The sequence below is a fragment of the Guyanagaster necrorhizus genome (genome assembly GCF_019112545.1).
Source record: "Guyanagaster necrorhizus MCA 3950 unplaced genomic scaffold BT62scaffold_68, whole genome shotgun sequence".
In the NCBI taxonomy this organism is placed as follows: Eukaryota; Fungi; Basidiomycota; class Agaricomycetes; order Agaricales; family Physalacriaceae; genus Guyanagaster; species Guyanagaster necrorhizus.
Window position 1 is genome coordinate 1 of NW_025064947.1, and position 18,985 is coordinate 18,985.

General features: G+C 45.5%; 5 protein-coding genes across 5 annotated transcripts; 3 read left to right on the forward strand and 2 right to left on the reverse strand.

Annotated features, from left to right (window-relative positions):
• Positions 1-409: 409 nt before the first annotated feature.
• Positions 410-1,284, forward strand: BT62DRAFT_698797 (uncharacterized protein). The gene is made up of 2 exons (XM_043181925.1): positions 410-462; positions 527-1,284. The coding sequence occupies exon 2, from the start codon at positions 610-612 to the stop codon at positions 1,177-1,179; it is 570 nt and encodes a 189-aa protein (XP_043033049.1). The 5' UTR covers positions 410-462; positions 527-609; the 3' UTR covers positions 1,180-1,284.
• A 1,466-nt stretch (positions 1,285-2,750) lies between these two features.
• Positions 2,751-4,998, forward strand: BT62DRAFT_998230 (uncharacterized protein; the record flags this gene model as incomplete). The annotated part of the gene is made up of 9 exons (XM_043190713.1): positions 2,751-2,763; positions 2,802-2,945; positions 2,976-3,028; positions 3,165-3,260; positions 3,442-3,495; positions 3,574-3,638; positions 3,696-4,387; positions 4,440-4,705; positions 4,858-4,998. 9 exons carry the CDS (start codon positions 2,751-2,753, stop codon positions 4,996-4,998), a joined length of 1,524 nt encoding a protein of 507 aa, XP_043033050.1.
• Positions 4,999-5,351: 353 nt separating this feature from the next.
• Positions 5,352-6,590, reverse strand: BT62DRAFT_998231 (uncharacterized protein; the record flags this gene model as incomplete). Its single annotated transcript, XM_043190714.1, has 4 exons — positions 5,352-5,981; positions 6,035-6,328; positions 6,375-6,491; positions 6,543-6,590. 4 exons carry the CDS (start codon positions 6,588-6,590, stop codon positions 5,352-5,354), a joined length of 1,089 nt encoding a protein of 362 aa, XP_043033051.1.
• A 1,282-nt stretch (positions 6,591-7,872) lies between these two features.
• BT62DRAFT_913156 (Aldo/keto reductase) lies at positions 7,873-9,392 on the reverse strand (the record flags this gene model as incomplete). The annotated part of the gene is made up of 8 exons (XM_043183879.1): positions 7,873-8,033; positions 8,088-8,247; positions 8,304-8,387; positions 8,442-8,528; positions 8,587-8,760; positions 8,814-8,969; positions 9,026-9,057; positions 9,236-9,392. The coding sequence occupies 8 exons, from the start codon at positions 9,390-9,392 to the stop codon at positions 7,873-7,875; spliced, it is 1,011 nt and encodes a 336-aa protein (XP_043033052.1).
• A 340-nt stretch (positions 9,393-9,732) lies between these two features.
• Positions 9,733-10,619, forward strand: BT62DRAFT_938856 (uncharacterized protein). Its single transcript, XM_043187612.1, has 4 exons — positions 9,733-9,870; positions 9,920-9,964; positions 10,020-10,365; positions 10,424-10,619. The coding sequence occupies exons 1-4, from the start codon at positions 9,821-9,823 to the stop codon at positions 10,592-10,594; spliced, it is 612 nt and encodes a 203-aa protein (XP_043033053.1). The 5' UTR covers positions 9,733-9,820; the 3' UTR covers positions 10,595-10,619.
• The last annotated feature ends 8,366 nt before the right edge of the window (positions 10,620-18,985 follow it).

Consider the following 18,985-nt stretch of genomic DNA (forward strand, 5'->3'; position numbering starts at 1 on the left):
AGAACTGTATCTAATTATTTTAAACAACTTATCACCATCTACTAGACTCCAGTCCATGCTTTTGAACACTGATATAGTGGTAACGTAATTGTGTTTAGCTATGAAAGAGGCGAGGAGCCGGGATAGGGCACTTAAATGGGACTTGTTTCTCTCTTAACTATCCACCACCATCTCGTCTATCCTACCCCGCCCATACATCCATATGCTTGTACTGCTAGCGTCCATATCCACGAGACAACCACATTCCTTGCCTTGGCACCACATTCCTTCTAACACCCTACTGTCTTTTAATCAACGATGCCCTTATGTCTCTCATATCCTCCCATATTGATAAATCTCTTTTTTATATCTCTCCTAGATATTCGGGGAGTCTTACTGATGTCCTCAATTCGACCTGAAGGGCCACTGGGAGCGTAGGCGCGAGGGTACGGTATATTCGGACCGTATCATGTGACCGTTAAGGTAGCCGTAGTTTTAACCGTTTTCGTACGCAGATGTTTCATTGTCGACATGTTCCATCTTCCAGACACTGAGAGGGGTTACACTATCTCTGATGGCGTTACCCCTACTCCAGCACTCCCGGATGCCGAAACTCAGTATTCGCAGATCATGACATCAAACTCTCAGGACGATACTCAGGCGCCGTCGCCAACTCCAAGGTCGGATGCGCAAACCGAGGAGCCAACAAGTGCAATACCGACGGAATCTCATAGCAAGGATCCGACGGAGGATGCTATATCTGCATTCCTGGCATCGCCTACCACCAGGAGCTACTTGTGGCACTCGCCAAGCTATACCGAGTCGCCCAGTCTGACTCCGACACTGCAAGATGCGGCGAGTAGCATTTATATCCTATCCAGCTCATCTTCGACGGTACAAATGCCTAATAGTACCAACCCAATTCGAGTAGGACCGGGCCTGGTAATTATCTTAACCTCAGTATCTTTGGCGAAGCAGCAACACGACCTTATTACACCTACAACTCCTTCTGCCACTTCCGACCTTTCATCCCCAGTTTCTGTCGGTCCTTCGCACACTGCAACGCCGCAGACTTCACCTAAAGACTATTCTCTTCCGCGCCACCAGCTAATCGTCCTTGTCATTGGGTTCTTCAGTTTTCTCGGTCTGATTCTCCTTGTCTATTTCGTAGAAAGCAGGAACGCTTTCAAAAATGGTTAAATCGAGTACTAGGCATCAAAGAAGGGAAAGTAGTACGGTGGAAATTTGTTGAACGAGATAGCTTGACCGAGGAGAAAGAACAGGAGAAGCGCGAGTGTTCCTTCAGCCTCTGCATCATGCCGCCGACGCCCGAGGTACATCCCAAGGCCGAGCTGATGCCTACAGTGAAATCGCCATGGTTGACGCTCCCTTGGCAGATAGTTCCCAGTAATGACACCAAGCGATCTTTGTTGGGAGCAGCTGATATCAATGGTCGTGTTTCGGGGAGCCGATGGTCGGCTTACTCCTCGACGGGCACTTCCTCTGCCCCCTCTTCTGGCTCCTCAGGGTTGTGGTACGGAGACCACGAGTCAGTGCCGGAGAGAAAGAGTGTGCCTTTGCTATCGCCGGAGGTGTTCGTTACGCTTCCTTCGGGGTATTCGCAGTCTAGGAACTCGAGACAGGAAAGCGCGCCTGGTGACTGCGAGACCAGAAAATTGTTAACAACGATGTCGATGAGGGGCAAAGGCAAATATCGAACTTTGTAGGAGTTCTGACGGATTTATCATATGACTGATGTTCGTTTCTTTCTTTCTTTAGGGTATCTTGATCGGCGTATCCTAATAACGAGTAGCCTTTCTTCGTTCACATACCAGTGGTGGCGATACTTCCGTTTAAACACCAAGGGAAGACTTCACAATTAACATAATGTGGAGTGATGAAAGCTGAACCTGGCGCTAAGCATAGTAGGCGATCAGACTCGTAGACTTAATACACCCGCTCTCCTAGAACTAAGAGCGACTCCTAGTTCGGACGATGGCTGCCTTCTACACCCTTTTTGGAAGAGGCACTCTCCTACCCCAGACTGTAATGGTCGGGACAATTAAAGCCCACAAAGATAGGATCCGATATTTCGTTTCAAGCCTTTGGAAGGATACAACTATATAATATCCTTTGGTTATGTGATTCGTGTTTTTCCGGAAGAACGACTGCAGTAAAGAATGATTTTACAGGAATAGGCAAGGCAGGCTACACGCCAGCGCACACAATTTTCGGTCAAATCTGGCGATGATGTCATTCGAAATGAGGTGGGGAGCGGTACTCCTATACTCTGTATAATTACCAGTTTTGAGAATGCAGAGGTTGTATATATTTATATATTAAAATGTAAAAGTGTACTGCCACTGTGATTCGAGGAAATGTCCTGTGAACATGTCTGGGAATGACCTTCTGAGAATATTGACATCCTGAGAAAAGCTGTGGGTCTGCAGACGAACGGTTTTCAAGGCCGCACTTCCCTGAAATTCTTCATCCAGCTGGTTTAGGACAGGACCTCATCGTTCAGACAAAGTTTTAATCGCGTTGTCATTGCTCAGGCTGTTATTTCAGGGAATATCCAATCCGAACTATTTCAGATACAATGCCATTGGATTGAAGCATAAAAACGATACGGTGAATTATGATCTTGAGAAAACAAGGTTTTTTGAATGAGATAAATGTTGGAATGGATACTAAGAAGTTATAAGACCGATTGTGTACACATGAACTCGCCGATATTCTAATGACCTAGGGTCAAGCAAGTTGGCTTGTAAATGTCCAACGAAGGTGGGAGCTTAACACTGTAAAGTTTCTCAATGTTGCAGGGCTCAATGCCATCCCATCCAGGCTCACGAAGTTCGAATTTCTCTACTGCCGATCTATCAAACAACGATGCATCACTATTAGGACCCTGCAGGAGGAAATAAAAGCTTCGCAAATTCGGCCATACTATACGTGCCAATATCTCGGTAAGTTTCAATTTGTCTCTTTTCATGAAGCGGCTCCCGATCCCATACTCGCATTTGAAGTGGATAAAGATCGCACCGAGCCAGTATGTCGTTAAGCATGGCAGACCACATAGTAGATGATGTCGACAGATTCGAATTGCATGTTGAATATGTCAAATCGGGTGATTTAAGTGAAACATTGTTTTAAGGCTTGTGCAGACCTTTCCTTGTCTCTACCAGTATATGTCGAAATTTAAGATCAGAAACCTTATGAAAAGCTCCAACGATTCGAATACTCGATATTGGGAAATTGTCCGCTCTGAAGAGTTAATGGGGGTTTGTTCTCCATAGAGCCAAGTGCTGCGTTGCTGAGGTTCGCCGGAGTCTCAGACCCAGTTGCCACCGCGGTCCGTGGTATGCGTTCTGTAAATTCTAAATTTAAACGCTGAATGATTTCGCCACGCCTGACGTTTACTCACTGGAGGGTTAAAATCAGAATATCACTTCCATCTATCAGATATTTGAAACGGCGGTATCGTTCAATTCCGAGCCGAGACAAGTCGTCACCACGGTATGAAATCAAGACGGTGACTTCCATTTCGGGAAGGTCGCCAGTTCTCTTCTACCACCAGCCTTTTGTTCTGTTCAGACTTGGGATCGCCGTGGGCCCCACTGCATTCGAAGCAACGACCTCAGGCCGTCACGTCTCAGACGGTAAGCCGCGTGATATTGCAACCACCATAAATTTTTGTCTCACATGTACCCTCTCAGCGCATACAACAGTATGGTACGAATTGCCAATGAGTCATACAGCTCAAAACCAAGTCCCGGCCACCGAACGCTCCAGAAAAAAGTACGAAACTATAAATCATTTCCTGTTGCTGTCGTAAAAAAGGAAGGGCCTTCTGACAACGATATCATCTTCCCTCTTTCGCGCTCCCCCTTGTCGAAACTGGATGATATATATGGTTGGAGACACCCTGCTGAACTCGACTATCTCGACACCGTTGATTGGTCGAAAGCTGACATCATCAAATTCCTCGTCACGCATTGCTTCTCCGTTCCGGGTGGACCGCCCCACCGAGGCCGGTGGACTACCGTCACATTGGGAGACGGATCAACGACGGACATCCCTACTCCATACCGTATCCCTCTCATGTTCGCTGCCGACTTTCAATGGACATCTCTCCAGCTGGTTCTCTCTGTTGACGCAAAGTTTCAGAAGAAGGAATGGGATGAGTTGAAAGGAGGGATACTTCATGTTGCGCGGCTGTGCGATGCCATGCTGAGAGCAGCTCGGAGAGCCATGGGTGTGGGAATGAAGCATACATGGCGATGCAAGACGTTCGACAGGGCGCTCGTGAGATATCATCTGGGTTGGCTTCTTTCTGATCCAGGGAATGTTGAGGAGTTTTGGGATTCGTACGGAAAAGAAGAGTATGAGAAGGATCCCGTTAAGCTTGGTGCGTTCTAAGATAGTCCTTTCTGATAAAATGTTCATATGGTTGCATCTAGACTGGAAGAGATGGGTTTTGAAGGGGTATAAAGGATTTAAGCTCCACGAGGGGCAGATAGAGGGCGGTATCACGCTATACCACTGGACGCGTGGTTTGAAGGAACATCAGGGCGATTGGGTATGGGATCCGGCCGATGAGCTTCCATCATCTCACTCTGCCCTGAAGTATCTTGAACTTTGGAACAAAACAGGGATTTGGGGGAAAGACTTTGAAACAGCGGCATCAACAGATTTGAGCTCATCATCCCGCCTGCCAATCTGTCCTGTGATACTATGGATATTGATCCAATGTCATCAGAGATTTCTGTCCGTTTCCCCTTCTTACAACACTGAAACGCTATCACACGTTATACAGAGTTTGTCTCTAGACGAAATGCATATCTTTTCTCATGCCGAGTTCTTCGAAATTATTTATAGTCGCTTCAAGGAACAGGAACAGCAGATCTCCCTGCTCGAGATGGAAGTTCAGAACTTGAAGCAGGGGACTTTGAATATTACATTCCCATCGTGTCCCTCTCCTCTCCGGAAAACATTCGTACCTGCGCGAAATTTCCCTGATATCCGGGATAAAGATTGCAAAAGTTTCTGGAACCATCCACTTGACCGTTTCCTGGCCCGAGGCTGTTCAGAGGATCCGGAACCTGTAGTGATGTCGAGTTCACTCGCTGAGGGAGATATAGATGAGGCATCTTCAGCTGGACCAATAAAGTCATTGCGGAAACTCCGGAGGACCGGCAAATAGATCGCTGCGATGGGCTTAATTTATCTGTCGTGTGTTACAGTCTCTTCGTAATCAGACGTCATCATTTCTGCCATTGACACTTGGTTAGGATTACTTTCACAGCATTCTGTCGCTACCATAGAATATCACAGTCCCCCCGCTGTCGCAAACAGCTCTTTCATGGGGTCCTCTAACTCGCAAGCGCCGTTTCCGCTTTATCAGCCATTTTTTTCATCATCGAAAGTCTCTTCTCCATTATTCGACAGTCCTCTCTAGCCTCTACTTCCGATCTCCTGCTTTCCGCAAGCTCTCGTTTGATCGTCTTCATTTCATCATTCGAATCCGACAGTTGTCTTTTCATTGATTCGACCTCTGCAGCGAGCCTTGTACGTTCGGCTTGCATCTCCTCGGCAAGAGAATGGTAACCTCCTTTGATATCATCCAGTAATTGGTCGATTATGGAGACAGAGGCTGGGATTCGATTATGTATTGTCAAAGTACTCTCTTGTGAAGCGGAAAGTGGTAGTTCGCCAGAATCATCGTCACGGAGAAATTCAGGACCACGCAATCTTTGGTTGGTACGTGTCTCTTCCTCTCCTGCTTTCTCTTCCTTCTCACGTTTCCATTTGGTGGAAGGTGTGTGTGGCACTCGTCTCGACGAGGAGTTATTCCAACATTGCATTCCTGCATCCCAATCCCTAGATCGAGAAGCGATGCAGTATTTGCAGCGAAGTCCCTTGTACCTTTTGCGTCCTTCTGGGGAGTTAATCGGCACCCCAATCGCTTTTGCTTCGCAGCACAATCCTGCTATCTGGCATTTCTAACACTGTAGGACATGCTTAGCAATAAAACGTAAATGTACGGATGACGTACTGCTTCGTCGAACGTCGGAGCCTTGAGAGACCAATCACTGATATCTACAGGCCTATTCGTTCGACTATGTGGTTTCACACTTTTCTCTAAGGCCTGTACCCATGGGTACTCCAGATACAATAGTTGTTTGAATTCACCATTGGTCATAGCTCTCGCCGCGTAAATAATTTGGTCGCTCTCCTTCAACAATGCCTCTTTGAGAGGGACCAAGACTTCGTACGAGTATTTGTCCCAAGTTTCGTCACCATTCCATGGTCGATACCCAAGCCTCTTCTTCTCTCTATTCCATATTTTCTTGCACACAATATTAGAGAGCGAATGAGTCGAGACTGAAACTTACAATGCATTCCTTCTTATACAAATGGACTTCTGCTTTCTTTCTAGACAAATTAGATACCGGTAATGCTTTCACTGGGTCTATCTTTATATTTGGCTGAACAGTGGAGTTTGAGAAAAGCTGAACATACAACCGAGTAAGAATGAGCATCAGGGCGATTGGGAGACTCACTTCGTCAATATCTTCACCGTTCGAGATCACAGAATTCAAACGGGACATCGGGAACCAATTCTCTGGAATAACTTGGAGAAAGCACTCGTTGTTCTCCCTCTTTTACAAAAAGAGCTGGTGAGATGCGATAGAAAACTTTGCGAAGAAAATGTCGGGTCCATGAGAGAAGAAGCAAGAAGCAGTCCACGAGGGTCCGATCAAAGAGTCAAGAACACAAACTCTGGAACATTGAAATGAGCTCTTTGAATCCCGCACATCCAATGTTTGGGCAAACTCGATACCATATACGATTACCAATATACAGCAAGAAGGGGCTGCGCAGCCGAACAAAGAGGAAAAAGGGGGCCGTGGACGCATAGTGCAATGTTTTCCAGACTTCGATGCGTGAATGGCAATTCTGAAGCTGTTTATATGCATCGATGTAGTAGTAATCACAGCAAAAGATGACATAGATGCTGAAAATCAGCGGAAGAATACTACATCATAGCGGTTTGTCATGCATAGTGATGCTGTAGCCTTAGGTACGCGCGTCGGAGATGAAGTTCAGTGCTAGTTCCGAAATTTGATGGCCCGCTTTGGCCATCACCGCCTTTTTCTGCAACGACGCCTGTCGGATAATCATCGGACCTCTTACCTGACAGGCTCGATTTTGTCATAAAATAGAAACCTTCTGAAGATATCATGAACTCGAGATCGGAACACATTTAAAAGAATACAGCTTCGAATTAGAAATTGAAATCGGCAGGCCTACGAGAATGATTCCTAGTTTCGCTAATAGTGACCTCTATCGGACAGGAAGTATATATTCAGGGAATTGCGAGGTTCATATAGAGAGCCGATAATCCGATCTTTTTTGTCTAGCAAAATCCGTTTGCGCATCAGGTATGTACAGTATCTATTAAATATCTGCTTCAGAGTCGCATCAAAAATATTCTTTGAAACGAGTCGAAGGAAGTGGTTACACATAACATCTGTGGGTGAAAGGGGCACGGGGGTTCTAAACCAAAGGCCTTTATATAGGGTTGAAATAGCTCAACTGGGTTCGGCTCTTATATATCTAGAGAGAATGGAGTTCACTCAAATCCCGAAACGTTTCAGGATATGTGGGAGTTCTGATCTTTCGTTATAGATTCCCATGCAGTTTTGTACCTGATAAGTCATGAGCTGCCTTTAAAAATGAATACCATATGACGAGCAATATATAAATGCTCCGCATAGGGGAGTCCTCAGGGCAACGATTTTCACAGGTGAAAGAAGACGTTAAGGTAAATCCGATATCAAGCATCAGTCGTTCTATTAAAAAAATCAGAGCGACACGAGAATATCTATCTTAACGATATTCAGCTCCGCAGTCACCAATTGTAGTAATCATCCGACGGCCATTTGAACGCTCCAAGACGACATCGATGGCCGTGCGATCCTCTTCAGTCAAATTGAATTCGAAGACACGGCTGTTGTCCACAGAATGTTCGGAAAGACCCAAACGCGCCCCTGGAAGTTGGACCTGAGACCGGATGAAAGGGTAATCGGAAGAACATCAGTTACCGATGATCACAGCTCCAACAAACTGATAATCTAATACCCATCGAGTGGCCACATTGGCGATACTGACACCTCCATGGCGATCACCGATGATACGCAGTACTGAGAGAAGCGACTGGAATAGCGACCAGTCACCCCAGGCCTTCACAATCATGTCGAGGTACTATATTTCAATGGACGGGATGAGCCTGTGGGTAGAAGCGCGGAAAAAGACGGTACCTTTCGTTGAGAGGGCGTAAGATTGCCAGCGTAAGAATCTGGCTCTGGCTGATTAAGCCACTTGTCGGCGAGGAAACCGCCACACTGAATTTAACAAAGCCATCACGACAACGAAACAGAGATCAAGAAGATGCTCACCACGGTTCCATATGTTAAGAGCTTCAGGCCGTGTTTGTCACAAACATCCGACATGCCATGAAGAGGGCGTGTATCAATCAACGAAAACTGTAAAGAGCAACATAAATGGTTTACAGCTCAAATCTGCCGGCCGAAGGGGTATCACCTGAACTTGATTAGATACAACGACGCCCTGCCCCAGTTGAGCACAAATCTCGTCTGTATGAATAGCGTCGAAATTGCAAAGCCCGATCGCCGATATGAAACCATTATTTCGAAGATCTTCAAGGATTTGGAGTGTTGGAAGGTATCCCTTATCCCCATAATCTTGCCAATGGAACTGTGGAGGGAAGAATTAGGCAAGGAGGTGGTGTCAAGAGAGTCCAGCTATACCTGGAGAAGGTCGATGTAATCTGTTTTCATCCTTTCCATGCGCTCCCGCACAGCGGTCTCGACTACGTCTCGGGTGGGCGTGATGGTCTTGAATACGCACCATTTCGTTGCTCCAATGATGTCAGACGGACAACGCTGGCTTTGTCGAAATTGACCCTGTCCGAGGATTATTAGTGAGACATTGATATATCATCGGCGTGAGATTTCCTTACAAATACAATCTCCGCGCTTCCATAGTGGTCCGCTATCACACATTATGTGGCTCAATGATGAAAACATCATAGAGCAAAGTCTCACCCTGTAATATTTGGGGAAAGGGAAGACGGTAAGAGATATCAATAAAAGATCAGAAGAAATATTGTACCATGTCTGTGAAATCCAGATCACTCCCGGGTATCATGAACAGATGTGAAGAGACATACCAAAAGCGGTGTACCCTGATTCGACATAGCGAGACATCGCTTGCCGGATCTTGGTAGCAGACGCAGTTCCCCAGGCGTTACTCGATAATTGCCACAGCCCGGTCCATACTCGAGGAGCCTGGATGGGACCGAGACGAAATGTTTCAAAGGAGGTCATGGATTGAAGAGATCGAACGCAACGCCAGTGTTATAAGTATAGTCAGGGCTCCACGAAGACCGAGAATTCCGCAACTTTTGCGCCGTAAGTATTTATATGAAAAGGTCGGATCGGTCTGCCTCGGGCATGCTTGCTGAAACATCAAGAACAGGTAGGACAAGGGTGATAGTGTCGATTCTAAGAAGGCTTTATCGGAATAGAAGGGGCAGATTTTTGGTTCTGAGATGAATTGCAATACTTACGGTGATCAAAGATTTGGCCGGTTTGGCCTCAGTTCTGCCGCCAGATGATGAAAAGACCCATTTGGGAGGCGAGATCCTTGTGCTCCGGAAGGAGAACTCCGACACAGCGCATTGGTCAACCTTATAAGATGATATGACCCGTGGATGAAACGATATCGGATTCGCAGACTCTTTGAACGAGACAACATGCCAGCTCCAGATGCATCTCTGACCGTCCGACCAGCACTGGGACATGTGTAAGCATTGTTTCAGATGACAACAGGGCTGTGGCTGATGCTCTCGCAGGAACTTGATGGTGGACACGTTTATCGCAAACGCCCAGGTCGACGAGTCAGTACACTTTAATACGACCTCGGGTTAATGACGCTAACTTGTTAGTACTCAGCCTGCGTAGTATCATCAGAAATCTCGTTGGATCCGGAATACCGAACATTGGCTCCACCTTCTCCGAGGCCGCCCGTAACCGTTTGCAACGATCTGGTGCTACCACTGACCCAGTTCAAGGGCCCCTCTTCAACCGAGACGCTCACGATGGAAGTATATATCCATCGGAGTACCTCCAGGAGGCATTGCGTCGTGCTCGTTGCCTCTTTGGTGCCGGTCTTGGCTTCACAAGCTTGGTAATCCTAGCTGTGGTAGTCCGTGCGACCATCGGACTTAGATGGAACAATGAGAGCGAAGTAGCCAATATACTTGTAAACGTCGATGCGGATATTTGTCAAGCTATCCAAGTACGTATTCGTGTCGGAAGGATACACTGATGGAGATGCTGATATCACGGGCTTACAGAGTTCGAAGGAAGAGCTCGAAGGAGGACGTGTCGATGACTATGCCATGGCTTGCGAAGCGGCGAGAGAGCTCCGGAATGCTGTCAAGGAAAGTTTGTTGGATGTTGAATCCTGGGGTGGGGAATACCCTTTCGAGCGTGCCTCATCAAGTTTCGAGTACTGGAAAGTATAGATGGCTATGATATGATATCAGTAACGGTTGATCTATGAATGGTTTCATGGTATGCTCACAACAAGCAGCTGCTACCGGAAGATGCTACAGGCGTGATGATGGCGCCGGAAACGGGGAACATTCTACACACAGAAAGAAACATCTCGTCAGCAGGTTGCAGCACGTGTGATATAGTAAATATTCTACCTTAGGAAAATAGTCGAAGATGTTGAGAAACAATCAGACGGTACCACGATTTGAAACATCGTCGATATTGCAGCCGTTAGAAGCCACAATCTTCCCGGAAAGTAGTGGATACAAGCAGACGATCACATATTGGTTCATCTGAAATCGTGAATCAGCATTTGACAAGACCTCAACAGATGAAACTTTGCCACGCGTGATACTGCTCTCTGTCCATATAAGGAGGGAGCCTATTGACTTGTTCATCGTTCATTTTTCGTTTCGCAACGATCACACCCCCGGCTTTGTGCTTGCTGATCGGAGATATGCTATCTGTTTGCTTTGGTGAATTCATTACTGATAATCAGGTAGTCGCGCCGTTCCAGCAACGAGACGGAAAAAAATCTCCTGTAGTCCCAGTCTGTTGGAAATCTAGGAAGGTAAGGGAATAAGTAGGCCGGACTGTGTAAGCCACGTACTGCGACCTACGACAATAGCTCAGTTACAATGTACGTGCTTCATGTCATTCAAAAGATGATGGTTCCATAGTTTGTCCAGAATATATAGAGTGCGGAGAATCGCATCTTCCAGCACGATCGTGCATCATTTTGATATGCGATAAGAGGCTGTTCATTGATTGTGTCATTCCTTGACATGACTCACGCACGGCCAACGAAGATTTCACCGGAAGATTGATTTACATGTATAATCAAAACCTTAGATTTTAATGGAACAGAAATAGTCAGGTAACATCATTCGTACGCAAAATGAGGACCTACGAAAACAGCGCCGAAAAAAAAGCCACAATCATGAAAATGAATGGGTGATGCACACATTGACGAGTTCCCAATAGATTTGCTGCTGAAAGTTTTCTGTTCGAGCATGAAGTATCATGGATACGTGTGGATTGCATCTATGACTCTTTTCGGAAGGAAATCATTCCGATTCGGATGTATTGGGGACAGAAGAGAACGGCTCACTGGAATCCATCTGATTCACCTCTGGAGTCTGAATTTATCGATGGACATGTAAAATGGAGATAAACGTTATACTATGCGTTACGAGCGAGTCGGAGTAACAGGAACAGGAAGTAGTAAAGCCGGGTGCTAGTAATGCATCAAAAAGAGAGACGCCTTACATCATGTGCTCTGAGCCTGCCACCGGCAGTCACCGCCGGCCGTTAGCTCCGATACTATAATCACTTCCACGCACTTCTGCCTGAACGACTTAGCCTGCACCGCCTGATAAAATGCAAGCGACGGTGGAAGATAGTATTCCACGCCAGGTCTACCTTTGCAGACGAGGCTGCGACATGTAAGTCATTTATCATTTATGACCTTTGATGCTACAGCGCTTGCACTTCCTGTCATTGGGGGGGGGTTACCATTAATATCTATTACCATAGCTGGGGGATATGGACACGTAAGTCATTGTGCAGATGTAATCCTCGATGGTGATGACTGGATACCCGTCTCGAGTCCAAGGAAAACAATGTTTATCTAAGGGTTACCGTTGTACGCTGTATGGAGATCGAATCAAGGTGAGGTGAATCACATTTGGACCAAAAAAGTGAATCAGAAGGGGCGTAATTTTCCAAGAGAGAATTATCCGAGCATGTATTTGTATTGAATAGAATGTGAGGTCCGCAAGCGCCGACGCTGATCATTCAGATGGACGTAACTAGTACGGACTTCGTTGTCGGCGCAACTAAGGCATCTTACAAGATGGTGTCGCTGCATATCAGTTTCAAATCAAAGAAACTACCACCCAAGCATCTGATTACTCACGAACGTTTCACGAGGCTGGGAAATTGCTCAGTCTATGTTATTAAGATGGTTTTGGGAACAAAACACGCGGTTTAATCATCGCTTAATGAGGTAGCCTCAGTCTTGCGAACTTATTAGCATAGCGATGGACTAAGGAACAACGCTAACCGATCAAGAGAGATCTCTACGACTGGTCTTCTCCCGAAAAGAGGATCTTAGTACACAATAAGCTATACGTTTAGAACCAGGCAAAAACATCCACTTCCACCCAGCATAATAACAATAGATGTGGTATCCTCTTCTTCCTCTCGCGTTGGACCGCACTTTCGAAGTCCTTGATGGAAACGCTTTTGGCACCGTTGTCTCAGCGAACGGTCCAAAATATGCAGCCAATCGGAATCTGCGGACGTTGCGCCATGCTAAATGACCTCAGTTCCAGCCAAGAACTGCACAATAATATGATCGAAGGAAGAAAAGGACGAGGACTCATTCGAACTTTGAATCTGATTTAACCTGTTATATTCATACGAACCTGCCGCGGGCGTGAATCAGTAACGCTAAGACAATGAACTGCATATCAGATCTCAGTCGCGGCTCCTCTTGAGAGCTGTTATACGTGATACGCGCCTCTTTTACCAGGCAATGTAGGAAACAGGAAGAAGCGGAGAGACAAGAGACTTTTCTGCAATGATAAATATGAGGATGGATTAGGATCTGGATATCAGTTTACTCATTCCTGTGTTTCCTAGTCAGCGATACATTACTATTCGGAAAGCGGATAGACCTATTGGTGGACAATGCACGGAGTTTACCGACATTCATGAAAATTTAGCTCACTTCCATCCAATAACAATACTAAATGGAATTAGGTGGTCCATTGGAACAATGACTCGAACGTACGCAGACCTGAAATTTACAGCCATGGCTGCAGGTTACCAGCCCAAGTTGTTTATTTGCGCACGCAAGACACTTCGCCAGGGCATGAAAGACTTGCCCATGCATGGAACGAAGGATCAAGATGGCCTTGTCGTTGGCCGTATGCCAAAGAGTACTGCAAAGATTTGGAATGTGGAATGGAGGCCTGGAATATCATTTCTCGAATGAAAGAAATAGATTCAGGAGAAACAAAGACCGAGAACGACTCGGTTTCCGCAGAACAACACAAGATGCCCTCATCAGAGAGAAGAACGGTTATACAAAGCCGACAAATGCACTTGAGTCGTGACAGCGGTCCAAAAAATTAATAGTACGGACGTCACAGGGGCGGGTTCCAAACAATAGAATGAGAATGGACGAGATGGGACCGTATTGTCCGTTCCCGGGCGTTTCCTCGAAGGAAAAAAATGTTCCTTGCGTAGTTTGGCATAATAATCCTTCTGACGGGGCATCATGGCGCTTACCGTAATCATCATTGGTGAACCTCGGTACAAAACGAGATCTTGGAGAGGGGCATACTTTGGGCAGTTTCTGGAGCAAAGCATTAAGCTGTGTTCCTCGCATGCAGAAAGAGAACAGTACGCGATGGCTTCATCGACATTAACTTCTAATTAAAATCTATCCTGAGCTCCATTGTCTTCGTTATCTTCCCCACAAACCTATTTCTGCAAGTCAAATCCATTTATTTAATGAGACTCAAGTCCTGTGTTAGCTTTCAATGCTTCATGTGATACTCAAATCACTCAGAAATGATATCAATATAGGTTTATTCTCTCATCTGAAGTTACAAACTAAACTCAGAGGCTAGAGCACAAGGACATCATAACAATAGGGGTCAGAAACTTGTATACTACTCTTACCCTATGGTATTTAACTATTCTACAGTAGCATAATTTCATACAAACTAATATAATATTATTAACATGTAGAATTCCTTCTCAGAGTTCTACATGAGTCATTCCTGCACATGTCACAGTTTGACTCACATGTTCTGCTCTGACTCAAAATCAGATCCACTGTTTTCAAGTGACTTGACATTAGTTAGCTCACTCACATGTCTCTTTGTCTTTCTTATCTCCTCAGAGTAATTAGACCACATGTGGTATCTGTTCTAGACTGCCAGATTTATCTCTCATGATTGTCACTCTATCTCATCCTTATATCTCTCAGCCAACTGTCCAAATATTTGTGTTTACATTGCTGCACATTATTTATCTGGTCTAGAGCATGTCTCTTAGTGCATCAATGCTTATGCATCATCAGTCAATGTGATGTCAAGTTCTGATCAAAGTCCCAATCATAGTTTGATTGTATTCTTTTGATTATTAGTGTGCATCTCTGTGCTTGTATCAGTGTATTTAGTGCCAAGTGCTAGGACTTCACATGCAGCATGATCCTGCTGGTATCATTCTGTTGCTAAGTCATGCACTCTACCAATTGTCACTCAAGCCAGGTATAATAACAAGTCTTGTTCCATTATGTGCTAGTTGTATCATCTCTTGCATGTATAGTAGACATGAATACTGTTAAGCCCAAACTCCATGTGACTATCAACACGTGATAAACAGTTCAGAACCTCGCACTTCAGGTTAGACTGACTGAGTTCACTGATGTGATGATAGAGAGTGTGGTTCAAAGCAGTTGCAAGTCGCTCGAGATTGGATGGTGAAGAATAAACTTTAGCTCAAAGCTGGGGTATTACAGCAAGAGCTACACTACTTATATACTGTTCTGGTATCGTACTATAAATAAATGTTCACAAAAGATGACTCCTGCTGCTGCTGCTGTTACTGCTGTGGTTACTCAGCTCTCTACAAAGTCTATTGTCCTGCTGTGTGCTGTTACTGCTGTGCCGCAGTTGGAGAACAAAAAGAGTATTGTCTCTCTTTTTACAGCACACAGCAGTGCAGTAGAACCAAGACCGACTGGGTTGCTGACTAAGCTTTCCCACAGTTCTAAGCACTGGTCCTAAGCACCCGTCCTAAGTGCCAGTCCTAGATGCCCTGACTAAGCAAAGATAGGGGTCATCCCTGAGGAAAAAGAAAAAGAAAATAGGAAAAATTGTAACATTACCCCCTCCTTAAGACCATCGTCCCGATGGTTAATTTAGGGATAAGTCTTCTGGTCCATGGAGTCCTCCATGGCTTTGCTGGTTGGTATGTGTTGAACATTGGCCTGCTACAGGTTGCCTGTAGACTTGTCACTTGGATGGGGTTCATTGCTTCTCGCTGTATGTCCCATTGACATCCTGTTGTTTCGCAGTTCGTATTCATGGATGGTCTCCTCTGTGTCCATATAATTTTCATTGACCCATTGGTTTGATTTGGGTCCATAGCCTTTCCAGCTGACTAGGTAGTCAACAGTTGTTTTCATGCCTCTGCCTTGTGCTCTAACCCTTCATGTCTTGTGGTTTAGCACTTCATCAATTTCATAATGTTCTTCATCGTCGATGAGTTCTGGTGGCGGTGGAGGTGGTTGTTCTTGATTTGGAAAGGCCAGTGCGATATATGGCGTTAATAATGTCTCATTGAAGACATTATGAACTTTCCAAGTTGCTGGTAACTGCAACTTGTATGTGGAGTTGCCGATCTTGGCCATGACTTTGAACGGTCCTGTTCGTTTGTCCGCCAGCTTCTGTTTTGGACATGGCAAGTGAAGGTTTGTTGTATCCAGCCAAACCTTGTCATTGACTGAATACTCATGGGCTGGTCAACAGTGTTTGTCATACTGCTTTTTCATTGTCGCGGCGGCCTTTTCAAGGGCTGTCTTCGTTTCTTCATGGATTTTTGCCATTGTGGTTGCAAAATCCGATGATGCCGGGGTTGTTGTATGTACCCATCCAGTTTCTGCTACTGGTGGGTTCCTTCTGTAATTGACAAAGAATGAGGTCTTCCCTGTCACCGAATGGATTCTGTTGTTGTGCTGGAATGCTGCCAAGGCCAGCCATTCCGTCCAGTCATCTTGTCAGTAGTTGATGAAAAGTTGAAGATACTTTTCAATTTCTTGATTGGCCTGTTCTGTTTGGCCATCTGTTTGTGGGTGATATGCTGTCAAGGCATTCCTTTTGATGTTGAGGAGTCGGTACAAATCATCCAAGAATTTGGAGATGAATTGTGGTCCTCTGTCTGAAATCACTACTTGAGGCATGCCATACTTTGCATAAACCTCATCATGTAGTATCTTTGCCCATCCCTTGGATGTCAATTCTGTTGAGCAGGTGATCAGAATGATCGCCTTCGAGAAGCGATTGACTATGATGATGATGGCATCATAGCTGTCACTTTTGGGAAGTCTGGTTATCATATCCACCGAAATGTGGGTCCATGGTGATGAAGAGACCTCATTCAGGTGGAGTGGTGCTGCTCGTGGTTGAGTTGAGGATTTGCCCCATTGGCAAACCTTGCAAGCCTTGACATATCAGGTGATATCTTGGTCCATCTTGGGCCACCAGTATTCCTTCAAGACTAACTCCTTTGTTTTTGTGATCCCAGGATGTCTGGTGGTCGCATGATTGTGGCAGATGGTGATGGTATCACCATGAAGCTTTTGATCTCTTGGGATGTAGATCCGTCCATCGTAGCGGATCAATCCCCCTTCTTTCTTCAGCCCCCGCTCATGATTGAGTGATGGGGCAATTCTTTGATCCCACTTGTGGGGATCCCAGGTAGCACTCTTGATGCGCTCATGCACTTCCTCCTCAGTGGGCATTATCATTGCCTGGAAATGTTCCGGTCATAACAATATGACCCCTTCGTTGTCGGCTCCTCCTTGGTCATGGTCCGCCCTGTGGCTGAGGAAGTCAGCCTTCTTGTTTGCTACACCAGCTTTATGGTGCAGTGTGTATTCATATTTGGATAGTTCCATTACGCATTGCACTTGTTGGCGATTCAGTTTCTGTGGGAGTCAGAAATATCAGAGGTTCTGATGATCCATCCAGATTTCGAAGGTCTGGACCACTCCAATGAGATAATGTCACCACTCAGAGAGTGTGAGCATTATGGCAAGGAGTTCCTTGTCGTATATTTCGTAGTTGCATTCTGTCACTGTTAATGCTTTGGACATGAATGCAATGGGTTGCCATTTGCCATCTTGTTCCTGGGAAAGTACTGCTCCGATGGCTCCTTTGCTTGAGCTGGCCTCTACTCAGAATTTCCCTTTTTGACTTGGTATGGCCAGGATGATGTCTTCAGCCAATTGGCATTTAAGATCATTAAACGCTGATTGCTGTGAGAACCCTTAATTCTATGGTGCATTTCCGGTTAATTGCGTCATGGGTGAGACTATTTTGCTGTAGTCTCAGATGAATTGGCGATAGAAGTTGGTGAATCCTAGGAATGATTGCAGTTCCTTCTTCTTCGTCAGTTCCAGCCATTCAGTTACCCTGGCTACTTTGATGGGGTCCATCCTGATGGCTCCTTCACTGATAATGACTCCAAGGTACTCGGTCTCGAGTACCTCGAATTCACACTTTTCTGCCTTGAGGAAAAGGTGGTGTTTCCTCATCAACTCTAGTACCTGTCGTACTAGCTGTCGATGTTCTTCCTTGGTCTTGGACATGATGAGAATGTTGTCCAAATAGATTGTAACTTTCCCTGTGGCAATGAGATCTTTGAAGATGTCATTCATCATCCACTGGAAAGTCACCGGCAAGTTTGTGAGACTGAAAAACATTACCATCGGTTCGAACAAACCACAGTTTGTCTGAAAAGCAGCCTTCCATTCGTCTCCTTCTTTGATGTGCATGTTGTTGTACCCCCACCAAACATCCAGTTTGGTGTAGTACTTCACGCCTCGGAGTTTGTCCATCAACTCCGAAATTAAAGGAAGTGGATAACAATTTTTGATCATCATTTCATTGAGCTTCCAATAATCCTGTACTGGTCGGAGTTTGCCATCCTTGTTTTTGACAAAGAACAAGGGAGACGCCATTGGTGATTTCAATGGTCGAATCCTTCCACTGGACAAGTTCTCCTCAAGAAACTTGTCCAACTCCTGCTGCTCGTTGTTGCTAAGTGGATAAGTTTTGCAATCCAAATTAGTGTTGGTGTTGGGGATTAATTCAATTGTGTGGTCCCAGGGCTTTGGATTGGGTAATTCATCAAAACTTTCTTTTTCGAATAAGTCCTGATAATCCCTTGCCCATTCCGGCACCATTTCTTCGAATGTCTTTTCTTCCTTCTCTGCATTGGCCTTCGCCACCAAGTTGTTTGCATGATGTATGGCTCAAATATTGATGGCCCTTTGCAGATCCACAGTGAGAATTGTCTCCCCATCCTCGATTTCTTCATCCCACTGGTCTTCGGGATCTTCATCTGGTAGTTTGAATGGAATCTTTTGACATCGGCACCTAGCAAAAATGATGCATCCGGTCTTCCAGTTGATGAGCGGATTGTGTCGGATCAACCAATCATGACCAAGGAAGACTTCCTTGGTCCCTAATTCAGTTACTGCCAAGTCGATTCATTCGGAATGATCTCCGATGGTGAGCCTAAGCTCAACATATTCGGTGATCGAACTGGCTTGGTTC

Excerpts from the sequence above, each read along its gene's own strand:
- BT62DRAFT_698797 (XM_043181925.1), top strand. The coding sequence starts at position 610 with ATGACATCAAACTCTCAGGACGATACTCAGGCGCCGTCGCCAACTCCA.
- BT62DRAFT_938856 (XM_043187612.1), top strand. The coding sequence starts at position 9,821 with ATGCCAGCTCCAGATGCATCTCTGACCGTCCGACCAGCACTGGGACAT. Across the intron at positions 9,871-9,919 it reads CGACCAGCACTGGGACATGT|GAACTTGATGGTGGACACGT; the intron begins GTAAGCATTGTT and ends ATGCTCTCGCAG. Across the intron at positions 10,366-10,423 it reads ATATTTGTCAAGCTATCCAA|AGTTCGAAGGAAGAGCTCGA; the intron begins GTACGTATTCGT and ends ACGGGCTTACAG.